At 38.5% G+C, this 22305-nt stretch overlaps 1 protein-coding gene across 1 annotated transcript in view; it reads left to right on the top strand.

Moving 5' to 3' along the window:
* CPSF3 (cleavage and polyadenylation specific factor 3) overlaps nucleotides 1-22305 on the top strand; it is a 46829-nt gene that overhangs the window by 5359 nt on the left and 19165 nt on the right. The window contains exons 4-13 of the mRNA XM_075923515.2: nucleotides 431-559; nucleotides 3371-3548; nucleotides 5639-5728; nucleotides 8160-8310; nucleotides 11596-11771; nucleotides 12666-12824; nucleotides 14677-14823; nucleotides 15311-15463; nucleotides 19030-19138; nucleotides 20909-21007. Coding sequence (XP_075779630.1) covers nucleotides 431-559; nucleotides 3371-3548; nucleotides 5639-5728; nucleotides 8160-8310; nucleotides 11596-11771; nucleotides 12666-12824; nucleotides 14677-14823; nucleotides 15311-15463; nucleotides 19030-19138; nucleotides 20909-21007 — 1391 coding nt within the window. The remainder of the gene's footprint in view (nucleotides 1-430; nucleotides 560-3370; nucleotides 3549-5638; nucleotides 5729-8159; nucleotides 8311-11595; nucleotides 11772-12665; nucleotides 12825-14676; nucleotides 14824-15310; nucleotides 15464-19029; nucleotides 19139-20908; nucleotides 21008-22305) is intronic.

The raw sequence follows: 22305 nt of genomic DNA, 5'->3' as shown, positions 1-22305 counted from the left end.
CATACGGATCCGCTCATCTCCAGCCCCACCCCAAATCAATTATTTAAATGAAGAAAAATAAAAATTAATTTACTTGGTAAATCTTCTAGTGCTGTTATAAAGAGATGTATGATCAATTATTCTCCAAGCCTGTGAAGGTAGGACAAAAAATAACCAGTTTAATCTGCATGAAGAGGGAATTATATTAGTTTTAGGGGGACATTTCTAACTGTATAGGTAGTTATGTTATTCCAAGGCAGGTAGTAGAATTCCCATTATTGGATATTTTTAAGAACAGGCTAGACAAACACCTCTGAGGGATGGTCTAACTTTACATAGCCTTGCTTCACTTAATGACCTTTCAAGGTCCTTTCCAAATCTGCATTTCTATGGTTCTCTGCTTTGAATTGTGTCATGTTAATATATTAACTATTAATATGTCTGTTTTAAGTTTCCATTTGGATCACTGTGGGGCTTTACCATGGTTTCTGCAGAAGACCAGTTTTAAAGGAAGAACATTTATGACTCATGCTACAAAAGCTATTTACAGGTGGCTTCTTTCAGATTATGTCAAGGTTAGGTAAGTTGGTTGTTTTTACTGTTCCTGTCTGACCAATGGGGGAAGTGTATGTGAAATGACACATTGATTTGGAGTGCTTTGGGTACAGTTTATAATATCTTATATTTTTAAAAGACCACTGTCAGTTTAATAATTCATGTGTACATTTCTTCAAAAGTTCACTTAGGCTACTAATAACTTTTTAGAGCATTAAAAATGAAGGAAAAATACATCTAATTTACTTTTAATTATTTGTCATGTTTACTTTTTGCAATAGATTAATCAATCTGTAGTCAATTTCACTTTTAGTAGGTTACTAAACAAAATAAAACAATACACAAGTAAAGATTCACTAAGAAACTGGTTATATGTAATATCTCACCCTCAAAGTTGTTCTAAGATGGAGAGGTGGCTTTTAAGCCATCTTCCTGCATGCACAAATTCTCACAGAGCCACCTACCTCTTCTGCAACTCCCTTCCCATGTTGCTGCCTCTCTATCAGAGGCAATAGTGCGGGGAAGATGGCAGGCTGGAGCCAGTGCTCCCAGGGAGCCAGCTTTTAAACCACTAACCTCAACTCCACTCTCCATGGTGCTGCCAGAGGCTTAAAAGCTGGGTTCGCGTGAGCACCAGCTCCCACTTGCTTCTCCCCTCACGCACACTGCTGCCTCCAAGTGGGAGGAAGGGCCTTGTGGGTAACCGTGAAGGGCTCATCGGTTAACCATTTAAACATATACACTTTCACATTTCTAGTTCTAATAAGGTTCTTTCACAGACCAGAAAGCCATCCAGCCTGGGCCCAGTCCTTCTTCCCAGTTCAGTCTTAGATGTTTCTAGCAGTCATCTTGGGTGAGGTAGCCAGGAAAAACTGACGACGACCAAGATTGCTTCATTCCCTACCTTTAAATTAAGTTTTACATAAGGCTGGAATCCTTTGTGTTCAGTTGAAACTTTCCCTCTGCTCTTGTGGGAAATATAATGGCACCCACGATGGATCCCAGCATCAGGTGACAGGGCCACATCACCCCTCCTCTCCGGCTTACAGGAATAACAAGTCTATTCATAGATCATTGTCCTGAGTATTGAACTTTATTTCATTATTACTAAGTAGTAACACAGATTTATGCATCATATTTCTGATTTACAGAATATGTGCATGCAAATGGGATAATCTTATTCAGTAGATTACAACCTACTGTTCTAATCTACTGAAAAGAGGCAATCAGTCTGCAGCAGTTCTGCATCAAGGAGAGTATCACTCCAATAACCAGAGACTTGCTGGAGTCATTTTGCAAATAATCTCAGCAGGACTTTTTCCCTGAATCCCCAATAGTCTCTGAAGCTCTGTGTTCCACGAATCATCTTTGCCACTTGGGACATTCCATTGATCAGTCTATTTACTACAAGGGACAACAGGAAATGACATCTGTTCTGTTCTCAGGTGGGCCTCAGTCTGGTTACCTGACCAGAGCCTTTCACTTCCCCTGGCAATTAGTTCTCCTGTGCGCTTCTCCTCTGAACTCAGTCATTCCACAGGTCATCCGTAAGCAGAGAGTGAATCAGACCAAGTTCGTTGTTATTTTCCTGGCATAGGAGAGGCAGTGTTGGTTCTGATCTTCTTGCATTGTCAGTTCAGGCTTCCATATGCCTTCCTTTCCATCCTGATCTTCTCTCTTAGAATCACAGTCACACTTTGCATCCTGTGCTCAGCTCCCTCAAACTCACTGTATGACTGCTCTGTGGCTGAATGAGAGGAATAGTGGTTTCTGGTGACTGTTCAACAAATTCTAGTCAGTAGCAGAAAGTCCACTAGCAGAATGGCCTATTCAGCAAAATGGAAGCAGTTTTCAGTGTGGTTATTGGCCAGTTGGATTTAACCAATATCTCTATCCAGGACATCTTGGCATATCTGCTGCATCTTCAGTCATCAGGACTTGCACTTAGCTCGGTATCTGGCAGTGATGTCAGCGTTTCATCCATCCTTTCATGTAAGATTGGTATTTTCCAACGTCATGATAGCAAGAGTCTTAGAAGGAATTCTTCATATCCATCTGCTGGTGCAAGTACTGGTTCCTTGGTGAAATTTTAACATGGTCTTAGCAGCTCTGATAGGACTTCTATTCAAGACACTGGCATCTTTCCCTTTCCTCTTTTGTGTTAGACTGCATTCCTGGTAGTAATTGTGACTGTTTGGGACCTCGGGGATATCCTCTGAAGTGCTTAGACAAAACTGAGCTCCCGCTTCTCTGCCAGCCTGGACCCCCCCTTTTACCTGGCCTTGCTGAGCCAGGCTCTCCCTTCTCCACAAGTAAAACCCACAGACAAGAACACACTCAGCTGCAAATACAGACAGAGATCAGTTTGAGGAGGACTTCAGAGATTTACTCCAGCACCAACTTTTGCCTAAGTTGCCATTCTTAAGCCAAATAAACTTCAAAAACAGACTGTAATGGGTAATTTTCTTCTTTAGGTATTCTGACCTTCTTACTACTGTTGAAAGTGGGCCACATCCACTCTGGTTGAAATAGACTTATTCACTTTGCATCACTCCCATCTCTGTATTTACGTATATATCCCTCCCATCTGATTCTTTCACTTCATGCGTCTGATGAAGTGAGCTGCAACTCATGAAAGCTTATGCCCTAATAAGTTTGTTAGTCTTTAAAGTGCCACATGACTTGTTGTTGTTTTTGCTGAAACATGCTAACAAGGCTACCCTTATGAAACTTGTCAATTTTGAATGGGGATATCAAATGGAGTTACAAAATCTATCAATTCTGTAAAGTAAACCATTGAAACTAGCTGATACTTAGCCTTTTCATTTTTATACAGCAATATTTCTGCAGATGACATGCTGTACACAGAGACAGATCTGGAAGAAAGCATGGACAAAATTGAAACCATCAACTTTCATGAAGTAAAAGAGGTGGCAGGAATCAAGTTCTGGTGTTACCATGCTGGCCATGTCCTGGGAGCAGCCATGTTTATGATTGAAATAGCTGGTGTGAAGGTATTGTTTTTTAGTATCGAGTAGTAATCCTTGTCACAAATATTTTATAAGTCTTGTTCAGAGCTCAAAATGTGAAAATAGGCAAGCAACCCCTATCCAAACATATTTGGAAGATCTAGGAGGCCTTGTATTGGAGTGTTATTTTTAATCAGTTAGAGCTGTTGAGTAATAGCAGTTTTACTGAAGTGAGCAAGGGCTTTGTGGAACAGGTGAGTTTTAAGTATATGACCTAAGTGTGGAAAGATTTAGCAGAGAGACTACTACACTATGGTCTGAGAAGTGACAGGTCACCTGTTGCTAGCTGTCCTTGCATTTAGTAATAAAACTGCATTAAAATGTAACTTAATCCCATAAATATTTATTTTCTTATGTTTGTCTAGGAACTTAAAATACTCTTCACTAAAATACTATAGAGCCTCACATTAATTAATGTTCACTACATACACCCTGATGTGGTAGGACATATTATTTTTTCCATTTTTGTGCACATGAATCTGAGCACAGAAAAAATATTGAATTTATCCAATGTTATACAAGAAATCTGTGGCAGAATCAATCATCAAACACAGATTTGTGAGCCCCATTGCAATACCTTCTCAGAAAGACCATTTTTCTCCCCTGTAAGCAATAAGTGTTCACAGATACACTAGGAAGTTAGCATAAATGGGAGAGGAAATGTTTTGTTTAGTTGTGAATGGGAAGTGATGATCCACAAGGTAATTTCTCTATTAAAATATACTTTACATTATGAAAATTTGAGAACCTCTGGTTTAGCAAGATTTAGAAAAGGTTAAGCGCATATTTTGAGAAGACTCTAATTAAATAGATAGAATAAAAATGAGAGGAGGTATTGGTCTTCTTGTTGATCATCAGTTGGGGATAGGAAGAAAGCCTTTCTTCTCTGTTGTGAGTATTGCTCAAATTATTGTTTTTTAAGTACATTGTGTTCTCTGTTTTCTCTTGAAGCTTGTGATATATGCTATAGGATATTTATCATTTTTATCACAGGCCATTTATCATTTCCACTGTTGGTCATCTGTGTTCTTATTCAAGCTTTTGAGCATGATTTGTATTTAAATTTTCTTCAAAGGAGTGATTGTAGGATACCCTATAGTTCACTTTAGTTGGGGCTCAATTTGGTCTTTATTCTGGAATAAAGTTAGGAATTGATCTGAGAAGAACCAATGTTTTGGAGAACAGGATAAAAACCTAACTTGAAAGCATTTTAAATTATGGGTTTTACTTTTAAAAAATTGTGACATTTTCTGAAGGTAATGATGTGGAAATATCAGAGTCTTTAGTACAACATAGGCTAATTAAAATAGTTCCTTTTGAGTCTTGTTCATTATGCTGATATTTTCAAATGTAAATGCTTGAGTGTACTTTCTTGCATCCCTCTGAATATTTTTAAGTTCTTAATGGTCTGTGTATAGGTGCAAAACTCTAAAAACATCACTGTAACGGAAAGGAGGGACTACAAAATTGGTAATACTTATGTCTACAGCTGCTTATGATGCACTTGAAATACTGCTTGAAATCTTTCAGTCATTGGAATTCAGATTTGATGGCTGTATTAATAATTACCATAAAATCGCGAGTATAATGCGCACTTTTTTCTCTTTTTTTTTAGCATCAAAGTCGGGATGCGCATTATCCATAGGAGGATTTTTTTTTAAGTTTTGAACTCACCCTTGGCAGGCGCGAGCTTGGCATGCGGACAGCTGGGCAGGGGAAGTCCCCCAGCAGGCGCAAGCCCGGCGCGCAGGCAGCTGGGCGGGGGAGGACACCCGGCAGGCGCAAGCTCAGCATGCGGGCAGTTGGGCAGGGGGCAGGTTTCCTTCCCGTTCCTTCCCTCCCATTCTCCTGTATAATGGGTGTGCATTATACTTGCGATTTTACAGTAAACCTCTAAGAACAGTGTATTTCTCAAACCAATCTTCAATACAGGTACATCTGAAGCTTTTATTAAAAAATCTAGAACATTAACATTGCTAAAATATTAAATTTTTCCTCTACAAAACATGTTATTAATATCTTTTTTGCTGAGCTAGTCATTCTATCTAATTATGTGTTTTTTCTTTCTGTCATAGCTTTTATATACAGGTGATTTCTCAAGACAGGAAGACAGACATTTGATGGCAGCTGAGATTCCTAATATTAAACCTGATATTCTTATCATTGTAAGTTTCACACTGTCATTCCTTTAAATTGGTAGTTGGGAATGTCTAGAGGGACTTACTAAGATCTGAAGTGAATATCAAAATAAAGGTGGAAGCTTAATAGTGACATATAACTTGAGTATTGTGCATTATGTATCTCTTACTGCCACACTGTAGGGGAAATCAATACATCCTGTCAACTTCTGTGATTTTTTTTTTCCTGTTGAATTTCTTTAAAGTGTTCTGTAAAGGAACTTAGTGCATGGCTTTTCAGTCTTAAAAATCACTTTCCTGGCACCATCTCCCCACAATGCTTTCTCATTTGTGATGATACAATATGGTGCATGCTGGAGTTTGAGCCAGCTCACTATGGCAGGGATAGATATTTGAGTGACCTCACAGAACAAAGGTAAGCTTTTAGGGAGTAGTTTGCTCAGTGATTCTCTATCTTGGCCAGTATTTAGCATATAATAACTTCTGTATAGTGTGTTTCAGGCCAGTCTCAAGGCACTCTCCAAAGCTTCAGGTCACTTCTTTAACCTGTGTAAACCCCAACCTGTCCCAGATGTGTGCCCAGAAACACACTAGAACAGGAAAAAACAACAGATGGTCTGGTAGCACTTTATAGACTAACAAAACATGTAGATGGTATCATGAGCTTTTGTGGGCATAGCCCACTTCTTCAGATGACTGTGCCCATGAAAGCTCATGATACCATCTACATGTTTTGATAGTCTGTACAAGAAAAAACAACAAATGGTCTGGTAGCACTTTATAGAATAACTCAGCTACCCCCTGAAGCTACTAGAACAGGAGTAAGACAAGGAAGTAATTCCAACCAGTTGACTCTATGGCAGTAAATATGGGCAGGACACCCGTTAATGCCCTTTTTCTTGCAAGAAGTATTAAGGGACTTATTAATTACACATAGTTAAGACCTTGTTTTTATACTATCTCTGCAAGAGAGCATCTCCAGCATTATAGTGTCCCCTGCCAGCATAATGTAGCATTGGATAAGTACTGAATCAAAGAAAAGAGTGGCATCTGCTACTTTACCTTTGAGAGTATACTTTGGTCCTGTGGACAATTTATAGTTAGGGCCCTACCGATTACATGGCTGTGGAAAATGTGTCATGAACTGTGAAATAAGCCCTTCCATATAAAATTTGATCTCCCCTTGCTATGGGACCACCCTAGTCAAGGGTTCCTAGTCCAGCTAGACTGGTGAGGGAGAGAACTTATCTTTCCCCTGTTTGGCAGCTTTTGCTCTAGAGAAATATCAGACTACCTCAGAGTGCCTCCCCCTGCTGCAGGAAGCTCTCTGCCCAGCACCAGAGATACTTACAGCTGGAGGAGTCTTGGGGAGCTGGGTGTGATCTCCCCCTACTTATGGAAGCACAGCAGTCAGAGGGCTCCTAACTGTAAAGGGACAGGACTTATATTTTCGTTGTATGGCAGCTCGAGGGGAGTGGGGCGGGGGGAGATCGGACCCAGTTCCAGGTACCTTTCGGGTTAGGAAACCCCTTCGCCACCACCATCACCCCTTAACCCCTCTCCCCGCCGCCCCCCCCGCCCACACATCTCAGTTACAAAACTGAAAATTCAAGTGTAAACAGCTGAAAATGTGAAACTGGCCAATTTTAAAACCTGCTAAAGTGAACTGTGAATTTGGTAGGGGTTCTATTTATAGTGTTATGAGCTGCTTTTCTGGTAAAGAAATTCCTTGAGGCTCCAGACAGATCTTGTTTAGACTGTGAATTTGCCCTGATTTCAGCTAGGTGCAGCTGCACTCATACAACCCCAAATTTAGGCACTATTTACGCTCATGGAGCTTATCCTAGTTTCAGGCAGCATGAAGAGCAGTTTTGCTTGTCTACACTAGGGTTTTGCATTGATGGAGCTATATTGATGGCTGACCAGCTTTGGCTGAAATCAGAGCAAACCCTCAATAAAGACAAGATTTTAATGAAAGGGTGGGTTATGTTGAGGGATCACCTCAGTGCACCAAAGTACAGCTCTGGCTACAAAGTCCGGTTCTTTTGCTGTTGTAGCTTTGGCTCAGAGTCAGCAGTGCATATGTATTTGTTTTACATATGTGGGTGAACATTTCTTGTTTAGTAAGAGGAGCATTTACAAAAACGAGAATAGTGTCAAAATGCTATTGTCTCTGCTGCCAGAGTCTCTGCGTACACAGATCTCTGTTTTCACAACAAACTGTATTCTCTGAATTCAATGTACTTTTTCTCACTACAATTCATGTTTTCCTGCAAGTCAAGTGAGGGTCATGTATGCATTGCATTTACACTGTAAATAGAAGTTCTGTTGCAGTAAGATAACCTCAACATGCTGATTATCATTTTCAAGTTGATTTCAAATACGAGTATAACAGAATTGAGGATTAAGGTCTGTATCAGCGTTTTAATAATAACTCTGTATATACTTTACTACTTAGGAATCCACCTATGGTACCCATATTCATGAAAAAAGGGAAGAGCGAGAAGCAAGATTCTGTAACACTGTTCATGATATTGTAAATAGAGGAGGTAGAGGTCTCATTCCTGTCTTTGCCTTGGGTCGAGCTCAAGAGCTACTTTTGATCTTAGGTATGTATCTTCACAACATTTAGCACTGAATGAGCAAAATACATTGGATATTTTAATGTCTGTCCTTATATGTACAATAAGTTGTTTATTTTTATTTATTTTATTGTTTGATTGATTAAAACAAATCTTTCACTACCTTTGCAGTGAGCTAATGACTTAAAAATTCCAGGGTGGCTTGATTTAAATCAAGATGGCTTAAATCAGGGCCTTAACTCACCAAGTGGAAAGCCTGGATTTAAATAATTGATTTTAATCACTTTTCCATTTGTAAAGTCTCAGAGGAGTAGCAGTGTTTGTCTGTACTTTAAAAACAATGAGTAGTCCTGTGGTACAAATATATATGTATCATGAGTGTTGGGGGGGGGGGAAAGGGAGACATTTCCTCAGATGAGCTTGAATCAAAGTGGGTTTTGCCCAAGAATCTCATGATACGATATATATTTTTGTCAATCTTTAAAGTGCCACAGAACTTCTCGTTGTTTTCCAATTGTAGTTCAATTAGTTCTTAAAGAAAAGTGCATTTTCATTGCTTGACGTAACCTTTAAAACATGTTGATTTAAAACTAAATAGAGGTTTTATACTAGGTTTGGGACACCTTTTTGCTACATAAGATGCTATACTATAACATTTACTTAAGCAAATATGTTTAATATTTTCAGATTCTCCTTAATATATTTTAGTACATAGGAAAATGGTGAATGATGTACTGCTTATTTATTAGATAATTAGTCTTTTGATTATGTTATCTGTCAAGCTCCATTAGGATTGTGATTAGAATTTAATTAAACACACAAAACAGCATATAAAATATATTGTATTAAATAAAATAACTATTAATGTTTTAGATACACATTTCACATTTACAACTAAAAAGTTATTAACGAAACAATGATTCTATAACTACTGAACTACATGTATTATTTCAGGACAGCCTAGGAACTGTTTCAAATATGCCCAATTGAAAGTGACTGGATCTTAACTTCCTACTCATTGAAGTCCCTTAAAAATGACACAAGTATTACTTAGGCTTTCTTTCGATCTTTTAAAATTGGTAGATCTCATCCCATCCCTCATTGTCCTAGACTAGAAGAGAGAGACAACTTTTCCTGCTTATTTATCTCCCAATTAATTTCTCAATATTGAATGACTTAATTCAATTTTTTTTAAATATTCTTTCTGTGCCTGCAGAAATGGCTACTACTGTGAAAAACTGGTTTAGCACATCAACAAATTCTGGTTCCAGGACCTTAGCTCCACCCATCAAGACCAAAACTGAATTTCTCAGCAATGTTTTTTGCACATTATTCAATTTTCCTTTCACACCCTATATCCACCAATCTTCCAGCCATGTCTACTCTGCCAGATGAAGTGTAGCTTGGTCATAATAACTGAACCATGCAAATAAAATATTTGTTCTGAACAAGATAAAAGATTGAACTTGTTGAGTAAATTAACTGAGAAGTTATTTCATCAATGGCATCTTGCTGGAATCTTCTGGCCCTGATTTCAAATTCATCCATGGTTTTATGTGGGTCCCTCCACTCATCTGAGTCTCAGAAGCTTTGATCACCAAATCTACATAGTCTGCTAAGTCTAAAACAACACCTTCTCACCACTTGTTTGTAGAAGTTGTCACTTGGATTCCTTGCAAACTATTCTTCTGCTGAAATCACTGTTAGCCAACCACTCAATTAAGTATCTAGATTAAAACAATTGTTAAAAGAACATACAAAACTGTGAATAGCAAAATATAAATGACACTTTATCTTCATTTATAGAAAAGTTGGTGAATCATAATAGTTGAGACAGTTTAACTAAAACAGTTTGGCAAAAATCAAACAACATTCAAAGTACTCAATTAAAATAAAATAAATACATTTTCTCTCCCAATTTTCCCCTTCTATAATTTACCCTGCCCATGGTTCTCTATTGGAGGGTTAACAATATCAATACCTGGTGCAAAATGCTCCCGAGAGAGGGATAACAGCCCGCCTTCTGCTGTTGGACTCAGCTTCTCCCAATTCACATAGGACACATGGCCCCTAGTAAAGCAGCAGCCCTGACTGCTTGCCCTCCTTGAGTATCTGACCCGAGCAAAACTACTACACCCAATTCTAGAAATTTCTTGATCTGAAGTGCTAGGTCTACCTAGCAACAATGACCCACTCCTATCCACTCACCCCCATGTCACTTATATTAAGGATTCGGCTTATGGGTTACAAATGAAACTAACGGCAGAATTGGGGCTCAGAGTAAGTAGGTGTAATTTTAGTGGCGTGTGGTATACAGGATAGCAGACTAGCGCAGGAATGAGCAATAATTTTTGCAGGGGGGGGCCACCAAAATTTTTGGAGTAGGTGATCACAGGCTGCACTTTTCTATTATATTAATGGAGGGGGTGTGCATTATGGGAGGGAGTTTGGGTGTAGAAGGAAGGTGCGAGCTGCAGACTGCTCAAAACTGTTGGCTGATACTAGTAACTGTGTCTCTGTACACTCCTTGGATGGAGAGGGTCAGCGGGTCTTCACGTGCTGCCCACATCCACAAGTATACTCCCGCAGTTCCCACTGGCCAATTTTCTGGCCAATGGGATCTGTGAGGATGGTTCTGGGGAAGAGAACAACACACAGAAACCCACTGCCTCCCTCTCCAAAGGGCAGACTGCCTGGGCACCCTGTTGCCCTGTGGCACATTTTCCTCTGGCCCTGGCCTGGAGGGTCATGGTGGAATGAAAGAAAATGTCTGATGTGTGATATTTTGCCTACCCTTAGGGTAAATGATCTGATGTCCCTTCTGGCTTCCAATTCTATGCATCTGTGAATTTGGCTTGCAGAATTTTTAATGGTGATATAATGAAGTCTCACTAAGACTCTTAAGATTTATTTTCTATCTGTAAGATTTTTATAAGTAACATTTAACATAGATATTTCAGCCTATACAGTGTTGTTATAAAAATGAATTGAATGTACTGTAAAAGCATGAATATTTATAACTAGGATTTTAAATTGGTGGTTATATGGTCTTCTGTTGAGAAAAGACTGAGGTTTGAATTTTTTCTCTAATAGTTTATTTTATCTTCACTCCTTTTCAGCTTTGTTACACACACTCCCAAATAACAAAGGTCAAAAGAGGCATGTTGATATTTTTTTTATTACTTAGATTTCCTGTCTCTTAATAGCAGTGAAAATGTTTGAAAACCTGACTTTATAAAACAATATTGATTCTGAAAAATGCATGTTTGGAAGCTGCTAATACATTTAGGCCTTTTTAAAATGTTACTCTAGATGAATACTGGCAGAATCACCCAGAACTCCATGACATCCCTATATACTATGCCTCCTCTTTGGCAAAGAAATGCATGGCAGTGTATCAGACATATGTAAATGCTATGAATGACAAAATCCGCAAGCAAATCAACATCAACAATCCATTTGTTTTCAAACACATAAGTAATTTGAAGGTGAGTGTGACTAAAGCGTATTTCATGTCAGAGGTAAGATGTATCAAATACTTTGCAATTATATGGGGTTTAACTAGTGAGTAAAGTATACTTTGCTAGGAATTTAATTCATTTATTAATTCAGAGGTTATAACAGAATCTTTCAACATAAATCTGCTTTCTCCTGTTAATGACACTTGTTATTTTAACCTCCATTCTATAATGTTGGCTGGATTATGCACATCCAATATGTGCTGTCTAATTTTCATTGAAATCCCACATATGGTTTCTCAATAGGGATTTCTGTCTAACTTTATCAGTGCTGTGTGCATGCTCACTACATAACCTTAATTTCACCATGATCTCTTTTATTTCTTAGTTTGGACAGAAGAATATTTGGGTATTTCTGACTCTCATTTGGGTGGTAGGCTACTGCTATACTTGTCTTAACTTAGCACAGGTACTTTAACTGAAAGTTTATGGAGGATTTCAGCTTAGTTTCTGGAACAAACATAAAATCATACACTAATATAAGGCTTTCATTGAAGTGTATTTGAAATAAATAAATAGGGCAGCATTTGCCATACTTCTGTAATTTAAAATATTCACATATTTAAATTAGTTGTTTTATTCAGTAATAGTAGTCGTTATACTGAGGCCATATTATCTATCCATTTGCTATACGTAGGTTTGGTAAGGTGGAGAGCATTCCCTTACACTTTCTTTTTATCAAGAGCCACAAAATATCCTTCATGGGCAAAGATGGGAGGGATGCTGCCAAAAGGTGACCTCCATGAAGATGAAGTATGATCTTCCCACATAGGTCCCCTTTTGCATGTGGATTAGGAATGCAGTCAGGCTCTACTTATTGGTATCAACTATACGAAGTAATATTTTTACTTTTTTTTTTTTAAGAGTATGGATCACTTTGATGACATTGGCCCTAGTGTTGTTATGGCTTCCCCGGGTATGATGCAGAGTGGTTTATCAAGAGAATTATTTGAGAGCTGGTGTACAGATAAGAGAAATGGAGTCATAATAGCAGGTTACTGTGTTGAAGGAACACTTGCCAAGGTGAGTTATTACCATTTGACTGATATGATCGTTTACATGTTTCAACAAAAGGAATGATCCCTGGTTGGATTATGTATTTGAACTTGTTAAACAATAAGGTTGTTGTCATGGATGGATGGATGACTAAATACACTCTAAGCCAATTGTACCCTGCAAAAACAAATTAAATGTCCAGTAACAGTCTATTCTTACGTGGAAAAAATATTTTCTGTATGCTATTAAAAAGGCGAAAGGCTCACCTATTAGCAGATAACTTGTCCCAGGAAAGTGGTCTTTTTCACCCTATTAGAGTCCATGACTAAGCTCCCACTTACATCAGATTGGGATGCTTAGCACTTTTACTTGCCATGAAGTTGAGACATTGTTGACAGAACATTACCATCTAACTTTCTGCAATTAAGAAAGGACTGCAGAATCCAATTCTGCAATAAGAGATAGATTCACAAACCTTGTATTGATTTCACTGAGAGTTATGGTCATAGGTCTAAGAGCCAAATTAAATCCTAAGTGTCCTATGCAAGGGACAGGATGCATAAGAAAATAAGAACGGCCGTACTGGGTCAGACCAAAGGTCCATCTAGCCCAGTATCCTGTCTACCAACAGTGGCCAGCACCAGGTGCCCCAGAGAGGGTGGACCGAAGACAATGATCAAGCGATTTGTCTCCTGCCATCCCTCTCCAGCCTCTGACAGACAGAGGCCAAGGACACCATTTTATCCCCTGGCTAATAGCCTTTTATGGACCTAACCTCCATGAAATTATCTAGCTTCTCTTTAAACTCTATTATAGTCCTAGCCTTCACAGCCTCCTCTGGCAAGGAGTTCCACAGGTTGGCTACATGCTGTGTGAAGAAGAACTTTCTTTTATTAGTTTTAAACCTGATCCCCATTAATTTCATTTGGTGTCCTCTAGTTCTTCTATTTAGGGAACTAATAAATAACTTTTCTTTATCAGCCCTCTCCACACCACTCATGATTTTATAGACCTCTATCATATCCCCCCTCAATCTCTTCTTTTCTAAACTGAAAAGTCCCAGTCGCTTTAACCTCTCCTCATATGGGACCCGTTCCAAACCCCTAATCATTTTAGTTGCCCTTTTCTGAACCCTTTCCAAGGCCAAAATATTTTTTTTGATGTGAGGAGACCACATCTGTACACAGTATTCAAGATGTGGGCGTACAATAGTTTTATGCAGGGGCATTAAGATATTCTGGGTCTTATTTTCTATCCCTTTCCTAATAATTCCTAGCATCCTATTAGCCTTTTTGACTGCCACTGCACACTGTGTGGAAGTTTTCAGAGAACTGTCCACGATAACTCCAAGATCTCTTTCCTGATTGGTTGTAGCCAAATTAGCCCCCATCATACTGTACGTATAGTTGGGGTTATTTTTCCCAATGTGCATTACTTTACACTTATCCACATTAAATTTCATTTTCCATTTTGTTGCCCAATCACTCAGTTTGGTGAGATCTTCTTGGAGTCCCTCACAGTCTGCTTCTGTCTTGACTATCATAAACAGTTTTGTATCATCTGCAAACTTTACTACCTCACTGCTTACCCCTTTCTCCAGAGCATTTATGAATAAGTTGAAAAGGATTGGTCCCAGGACTGACCCTTGGGGTACACCACTAGTTACCCCTCTAGCATGTATGTGTTTAATTTTTTTATGACTGATCCTAGGTGTGTGTGATTTTTATAATGTGTATTTGTTCAAATGTTTACCATTTAAACCAACTACAGTTAGTTATTTTTCTGGTTCTCAAAAAGTGAATAACTGGATATATTGTATCTGCAGAAGATTTTTCAAATACCTTGTTTATTGAAAGGAGAACTTTTTCTTGTGTGACAGCACATAATGTCTGAACCAGAAGAGATCACAACTATGTCAGGACAGAAGCTCCCATTGAAGATGTCTGTAGACTACATTTCTTTTTCTGCTCACACAGATTACCAACAAACCAGCGAGTTTATCCGAGCACTGAAACCTCCACATGTGGTTAGTGTGCATGTTCATTATTTCTTGGGAATGTAGGTTGTGTCATTTGTTTGTCAGCTTCAGTATTGTACCTCTGTTAGAGGCCAGTCCTTGCTGATGCAAAGGTAGCAAAATACTCTTTGCCTTGCTACACCAGCAAAATGTAAATACCTGGTTGATTAGCGATAGAAATGTTTTGGTTGATTAGCAGCACTGTGGGTGTGTTGAGAGAACCTCCCTGAGATGAAGTTACTCTGTGCCCTATTTGAGCAGTTAAGTTTTGTGTATGTGGCTACTTGTAAGATACACTACAGAACAAATAAAGTGTGGCTTGTGGTCACTATTACCAAAGTGAACCAAAGAATAGGTGAGTTTCCAGGTATTTTGGAGAATAAGGAGGTTATTTAGTAAAAATTACTTGCAATGGAGTTTGTTTCAAATTATCAGGGCAACATCATCTCTTTTTTGAGAGAATATTCCTTGTTAAGTGTGAAACTGTTGCTTGCAGATATTAGTGCATGGAGAACAGAATGAAATGGCCAGATTGAAAGCAGCATTGATACGAGAATATGAAGATAATGATGAAGTTCACATAGAAGTTCACAATCCTAGGAATACTGAAGCTGTGACATTAAACTTCAGAGGAGAAAAGCTTGCCAAGGTATATGAATAATGTTTTCTTAACCACAGTGTAGCATTTTCCTCTTTGATGAGCATTATGTTTTTCCTTTAAGAATATGCTTGCTTTTAATCAATTTCATATTGTGCTTCTTGATGACTTCAGTATACTAGGAGAAGGAAAGAGTGTAAACACTTTTTCTTTCAGCCTGCCAACGTCTGTGCTGATACAGATGTGTCTGCCAATGTTGTCAAGTCTCTTGATCTCATTCCATATGGAACATGTTCCAGGACGCCAGCCCTAAATAATCTCTTAACAAAGAATAGTACACCAATCTCTGTAGTGTCAGGTCATTGACATTTATTAAATGAATGATGTAACAGATTTCATTTGCAATTTAGGAAATCATTAGTTAACCCCACAGCATCTCAAAAAGACTGTGTGTATTATGAAACTAAGGCACTATCTATTTTGGCTGGATTATATAATGCTGATTCCTTTCAGACTCTCTTAAAATTAACTTTGTTCTTGAACATCTCTCATCTCAAGTTACTTTTAGGAATGGGATGACAGGTTAAAAATGAGTGTATCCATCAGAAGATATTACATACATTCCTTACTTTTTCTGCTTCTTAGAACTACAATGGGAAACCAAAGATATGTTTTACCTAAAGATATTTCTTGGAAAACAGAGCTTCAAATTTGGATGCAATAGGATATTCTTGATACTAATGAATCTCTACTGTTCTAGACTTAACTCTTGAAAAATGAAGAGAGTTATGACAAACGACAACATTATTTGATGCAATGATAAGTCTTGGAATAAAAGCTATGAATATTGGACTGTAAGAGAGTAACTTTATACATGTGACCTCACAGTGGTACATATAGAAAAATGTATTCATCCATCATCATTTTTCATGTATTCCCCTTCAAAAACTCTAACCCAGACACTCTTTGGACAGTTTGTCTGAAATTATATATAATCAATCTTCTGCTTGAGTACAGACTTTAATTTTTTTTTTTAAGTTAGATAAAGATTTCAAGGAACATTTGAAAAATGCGTAAATGTTATTCATTAAACATCTGATCCTATTCCCATCAAAATCAGTGGAAAAAATCACAGAGATTTCCATAGGTAGGATCAACCCCTGTTACATCTTGCAGACTGGCTGACCCAAGTATTTTTAGACTCAGAGGTGAAGAAGTGTATACAAGTAGTCTTGAGCACCCTAGGCTACGGCTACACTGCCGTTTTTTGCGGAAGAAGATATGCAAATCATGCTCGCATTTGCATATCTTCTTCCTATTCTTTTTGCAGAAGAGGTTTTGCCAATAAAAACCCCATGTAGACGGGGCCGTTGGTCAGGAAAAAACCCTCTTTCGCAAGATCCTGTAAACCTTGATTTTTGAGGAATAAGGGATCTTGCGAAAGAGGGTTTTTTCCCAACAAATGGCCCCGTCTACACCAGGCTTTTTATCAGCAAAACCTCTTCCTCAAAAAGAATCGGAAGAAGATATGCAAATATGAGCGCAATTTGCATATTCTTTTCCTCAGAAAAACAGCAGTGTAGCCGTAGCCCTCAAGACTAACAAAAAATGTAGATGGCATGAGCTTTCGTGGGCACAACCCACTTCTTCAGATGAATGGAGTTTAAGGGGTCCAGTTTTCAAATAAATAGCACAGAGAGGGGATGGGGGGAAAATGAGGAAAAAGAAGGTAAAAAAGAAGAAAGAAATTGTCAGAGTGTCCATGCTAAATGAAGCTGATAGGAATACATAGTACTTACTCTAAGTACCCTTAGTTTGTTTTTTTATGTCATTAGGATGTGGAATGTAGCAGGCCATCCAGCTAACGTCTTTGTTTAGACTTCTGTTGTAGGAATCAAACTTGTACATGAAATTATTAAGTTCTGTAGCTTCCCTGTCGAGCTGGATTTTGAAATCGGTTTGAAATAATACAGTGACTTTGAGATCCATTAATGAATTCCCAGGCAAGCTAAAATGTTCCCCAACAGGTTTCTGTGTGTTGCTTTTTTGGATATCTGATTTGTGTCCATTAATTCTTTCTTGTAGAGACTATCCAGCTTTTTTCCTCCTCTTCCCCTACATCTCCTCTCTGTTCTATTTATTTGAAAACTGGACCCCTTAAACTCCATTCATCTGAAGAAGTGGGTTGTACCCATGAAAGCTCATGATATCATCTACATTTTTGTTAGTCTCTTACATGCTGCAAGACTATTCATTGTTTTTTAAGTTTTTCCAGTTACAGACTAACATGGCTACCCTTCTGAAACTTTTGTATACAATTGTGTATACTTTATATGAACACTTGCATTATTTGTGTGCATGCTCACCTGGAAATAATCTCCTAACATATATCTACTTAAAGGTTATCTGTGTAGAGTGGGTGGGCGTTATAGTAGTAGATATTTATACAGAATCCCTGCACTCACATAGCACTTTACAGATTTTTTTGAAAGGCCAGGCCATTGTCTTACAGTCTGCATTAGGAAAATATATAAGAATATGAAGGTAATGACAAATAATGTACAGGCAGTCCCCGGGTTACATGGATCCGACTTACATCGGATCCCTACTTACAAATGGGGTGAGGCAACCCCGCACTAGCTGCTTCCCCCCAGCAGACCAGGGAGACGCGGAGTGGCTTTTCTCAGCAGACACCTCAGCTTGAGAATAAAGGACTGAGGGAAATGAGGTGTGGGAGAATAAAACTGAGCTCTGGAGAAATGTTTGGCTAGAGTTTCCCCTACAATATGTACCAGTTCCGACTTACATACAAATTCAACTTAAGAACAAACCTACAGTCCCTATCTTGTACGTAACCTGGGGACTGCCTGTACATTAGTTTGTACAAAGAATCTATAATAGTGAAGATAATCTCTGGACTTTGTATCTATAAATTCCCAGCATCCCTTTCTAGCAGACACAATCCTAAAACTTGCATCATAATACACATTGTGCTGTTCTTGAAGGACATAAGTTACCTGCAAGGATTATGCTAAAAGTGTGATGCTGCTTTTAAGATTTCAGAAGTGGAAAAGCATATCTGGCTGTTATTTATGATGTAATTGGTGTTTGAATTATAATAAATATACCATTGTAAGATCCTGAGACATCTGATCCACAGTCTTCTTTGTTGTTCTCCCAGTTAGTGACATCATAAACAAAGGAGATGAAAAATGTGTTAATAGCACTCATCATGATGCTTGCTTTGGCTGAAAAACTGGAAAGTCTGCAGCTTTGATTCTTTATGGAAATCATAGCGGCAAACCACATATATAGATACACTTCTCATCACTTATGTATTAAATAGGCCATTTGTATTTAGTCTATATGACTGCGGTTGCAAATGAAATATATCACAAGACTTGAACATCGTCTTATCATCCAAATCTCTGTAGTGTTGTGCCTTACTATCAAAGATTAATTCCTCTGTGTATCCTTTGGCTCTGTTGTGAGCTTCCAGTGGTAACATCATCTTCAGTTGTTTAAAAGGGAGCCTGCATTTCAGCTACAATGTTAACCTCCATCCACCACAGTTTCAGTTTTCCCTTTAACAGTTTTAATTTTTCTTTTTTTGACAGGTGATGGGGTTTTTAGCAGATAAGAAGCCAGAGCAAGGACAGAGAGTTTCAGGCATCCTGGTTAAAAGAAACTTTAACTATCACATCCTTTCTCCATGTGACCTCTCCAGTAAGTGAAAATGGCATACTGTCGTGTGCTCTGCAACTAATCTGAGTTTCCTGTTTTAAAGGCAAAAGATATGTAGGACTATATTTGATATATTATGTATCTACAATTTCTGTTTGATCAATAATTGGCTGACATAGATTTTTTAAATTTTATTTTAGCTCAGCATGGGGAAAATCTGCTTGATGTATGTTAAATACAGTAGTATAGGAATGTGTTTGACATTAAATACCTGTCAAAGACCATTCAAACTGACAAAGAAGACTTATCTTCTTTGGATGCAAGGAATGGTTCATAAATAGAAATCAACAGCAAACATTTACAATTTTCAGAACTTCTCAAGCCTGAATTTTCAGAAGGTCTAAAACAAGGGTGAGAACTACAAAGCTTAACTGCTCTGTTCATGTCAGTGAATGAAGTCTGTCATCTTCAACAGTTTCACTGTTTATTATGTTAGCAAAATCATCAGACTAACATGCTTACTTGTCATTGTTGGATTTAGAGGCAGCTATTAAGGCGGTGCAGTAGGGCAACTAGTTGTTATTGTTGGTTGCTGGAATCAAAAACAAGGAATTCAGATCCTTCCTCTGCCCCTGCCCAACAAGGAGGAGAGAGAGAACCTGTCACAGAGGGAATAATTTTTTTTCTCTGGAACTAGGGTACCACTAAGCCCCCTGACTCATCAGACTGGGTTTCCTTTCACATTTTATTGTTGTGACAAGCTGCCAAACCCTCCAGCCTGCACGTACACCAGCATACATACAGGGAGGGATGTACCCAGCTGCAGTTACATGCAGGTTCTGATCAGCCCCTGCATAGGAAGGCTACTGCTAAGCAAAATGCCATCTCCTTAGGCAAGCACCCCCTCTGGAGTATAAACCCAAAATTATACCATCTTGCGCTGCACAGGGAACTATATAGCGTAAGCTCATAAAATCTGTCCCCTCTCTCTCAGTGTGGAGAGGAATATGCAACAGCCTTTTTCCCCTGTGTTTTGATGCACACTGGTTTAAACCAAGCAAAAATAAGGTTAACTACAAAAGATAGATTGTAAGTGATTGTGAGAGTAAGCAGACAGAGCAAATTACGGTGCAACTAAAAAACTGCAAATTAAGCTTATATACTAAATACATGGGATATGAATAGCAGATTCTCACTCTAAGAGATGATACAAGCAGACTGCAGTTTCTTAAGTGGCAAGCTGCACTTGCTTTACAGCTTGGTACCCTGAGGTGTTCTATTCACAGGCTAAAAATCCCTGTAGCCTAGGTCCAGCACTTTCCCCAGTTCAGTCTTTGCTCCTCAGGTGTTTTCAGGAGTATTCTTGTGTGGGGAGTGATGAACCCCAGATGATGTCACTCTACACCTTTATTTGTAGACGGAGCTTGGTCCTGCCTTGAGGGCGGGGGGCTGGACTCGATGACCTCTCGAGGTCCCTTCCAGTCCTATTACTCTATGATTCTATGATTCTATGATATGTGGATTGAATGGGACAGTCAAGACAAAAGGACTTGTGGGAGACAGTGCATCTCTGCTGCATAATCTGCATCTAATGTGCCACATAAAATACAGGGCCTTGTCCATGCCTTAGTCACAGACACAATCCTCTTTTAAGATGCTACTGGGTTTTGCTTTGTTTATCTGTTTTTTGCCAATTGCACTTAACTTTTGGAATCAACAGTTGACTTCATTTCTTAGCAGTGAAAAATTTGTTTTTAGAAAGTGACTTTTAAAGGACTATCTTCCCTTTTTTTTTTTTTTTTTTAACTTCAGATTACACTGATTTGGCTATGAGCACCGTAACACAGACACAAGCTATTCCGTATTCTGGCTCTTTCAGTCTGCTTTATTACCAGCTACAGAGACTGACAGGTGGGTGTATTTGAGAAACGATGCTTTGAATAGGCTTGCCTGCCTCCCATTTGCTACAATTCTTCCTCACCGTTTACTTAGTTTTCTCTTGAGAAAAGAATCAGTCAACATTGAAGTCTGATTATTTTATGGAAAACAAATATAGAAGTAGATGTATTTAATAGTAAATATTTGTGTTAAAATAATGGAAAATGTATTTAAATCCCTCAGACTTCTTTGATTATCTCAACCTTTATTTTTGCTCTATCTGAATTCATGACTTAAATTCATAGTTTATTTGTGAGGAGGCTCTTCAGACCACCTTGCCATTTGCCTGGCTACCAGTACTTTTTACATGAGAAAATATTCTTACTATGTGTTGTCTAACACTTTTCACTGGCAGTGTAAATTGTGACCAGATAGTTAACAAATTAATATTGACAATGAGGGAGAAGGGCCTCTGGCCAGAATAGGTAAAGAACAGGTTAAAGAATAGAGACAAGTTAGATGTATTCAAGTTGACAGGGCTTGATGAAATTCATCCAAGATTACTTAAAGAACTAGCCAAACTAATCTCTGAACCATTAGTCATTTTCTTTGAGAACTCATAGAGGATGGTAGAAGTCCAAGAGTACTCGAGAACACAGTAGCTTTACAGAAAAAGGAAAACCCAAAGCTGACGGGATTTGCACTGGGATCTCCCAACTCTTACTTGAGTGTTCTAGGTAGTGGGGTATGGAATACTTTGATAAGGCACTCCCACAACCTCTCCCGTTAAAGCTATTCCACTATGAATAATTAATGAAAGGTCATTGGAGAGGTCATCAGGTGGGAAGGAAAGTGAGAGAATGATCTAACCACCAGGATACAGAGTCACTCATCTGGGAGGTGGGAGCCGCAGAATGTAGTTCCCTTGCTGCAATGACTTTTTAATTATTTATCCACAATGGAACTGTTTCAACAGGAGAGACTGAGGTAACCCCACACCGGAATATCCTATAGCCCACTGATTAGGGAACACCCCATTGGTGGAGGAGGGACTTTGAACCATTTATAAGGGAGGTGACATCATCATACATAACTTTCTTTGTGAATTTAGCCCTAAGTTGTTGTTTTTATATACTGGTGTGCTTTAGTTAATGCATTGCATTATTAAAATATATCAATAAAACAGCTAATATGTCCAGTGTTGCAAAGTAAAAGGGCAATAAATTGTCATTAAGGGGATTAGGAGTATGTGTTTGAGGAGGAAGAAATGGATTTCATATATATGGCCATCACACTCTCTAAGGATATGTCTACACTAGAAAGTTAATTCG

This window comes from Pelodiscus sinensis, chromosome 3, assembly GCF_052426305.1.
Source record: "Pelodiscus sinensis isolate ZL-2025 chromosome 3, ASM5242630v1, whole genome shotgun sequence".
Taxonomy (NCBI): Eukaryota; Metazoa; Chordata; order Testudines; family Trionychidae; genus Pelodiscus; species Pelodiscus sinensis.
The sequence above is the reverse complement of the archived record's forward strand: the minus strand, read 5'-3'. Positions and strand labels throughout refer to the sequence as shown.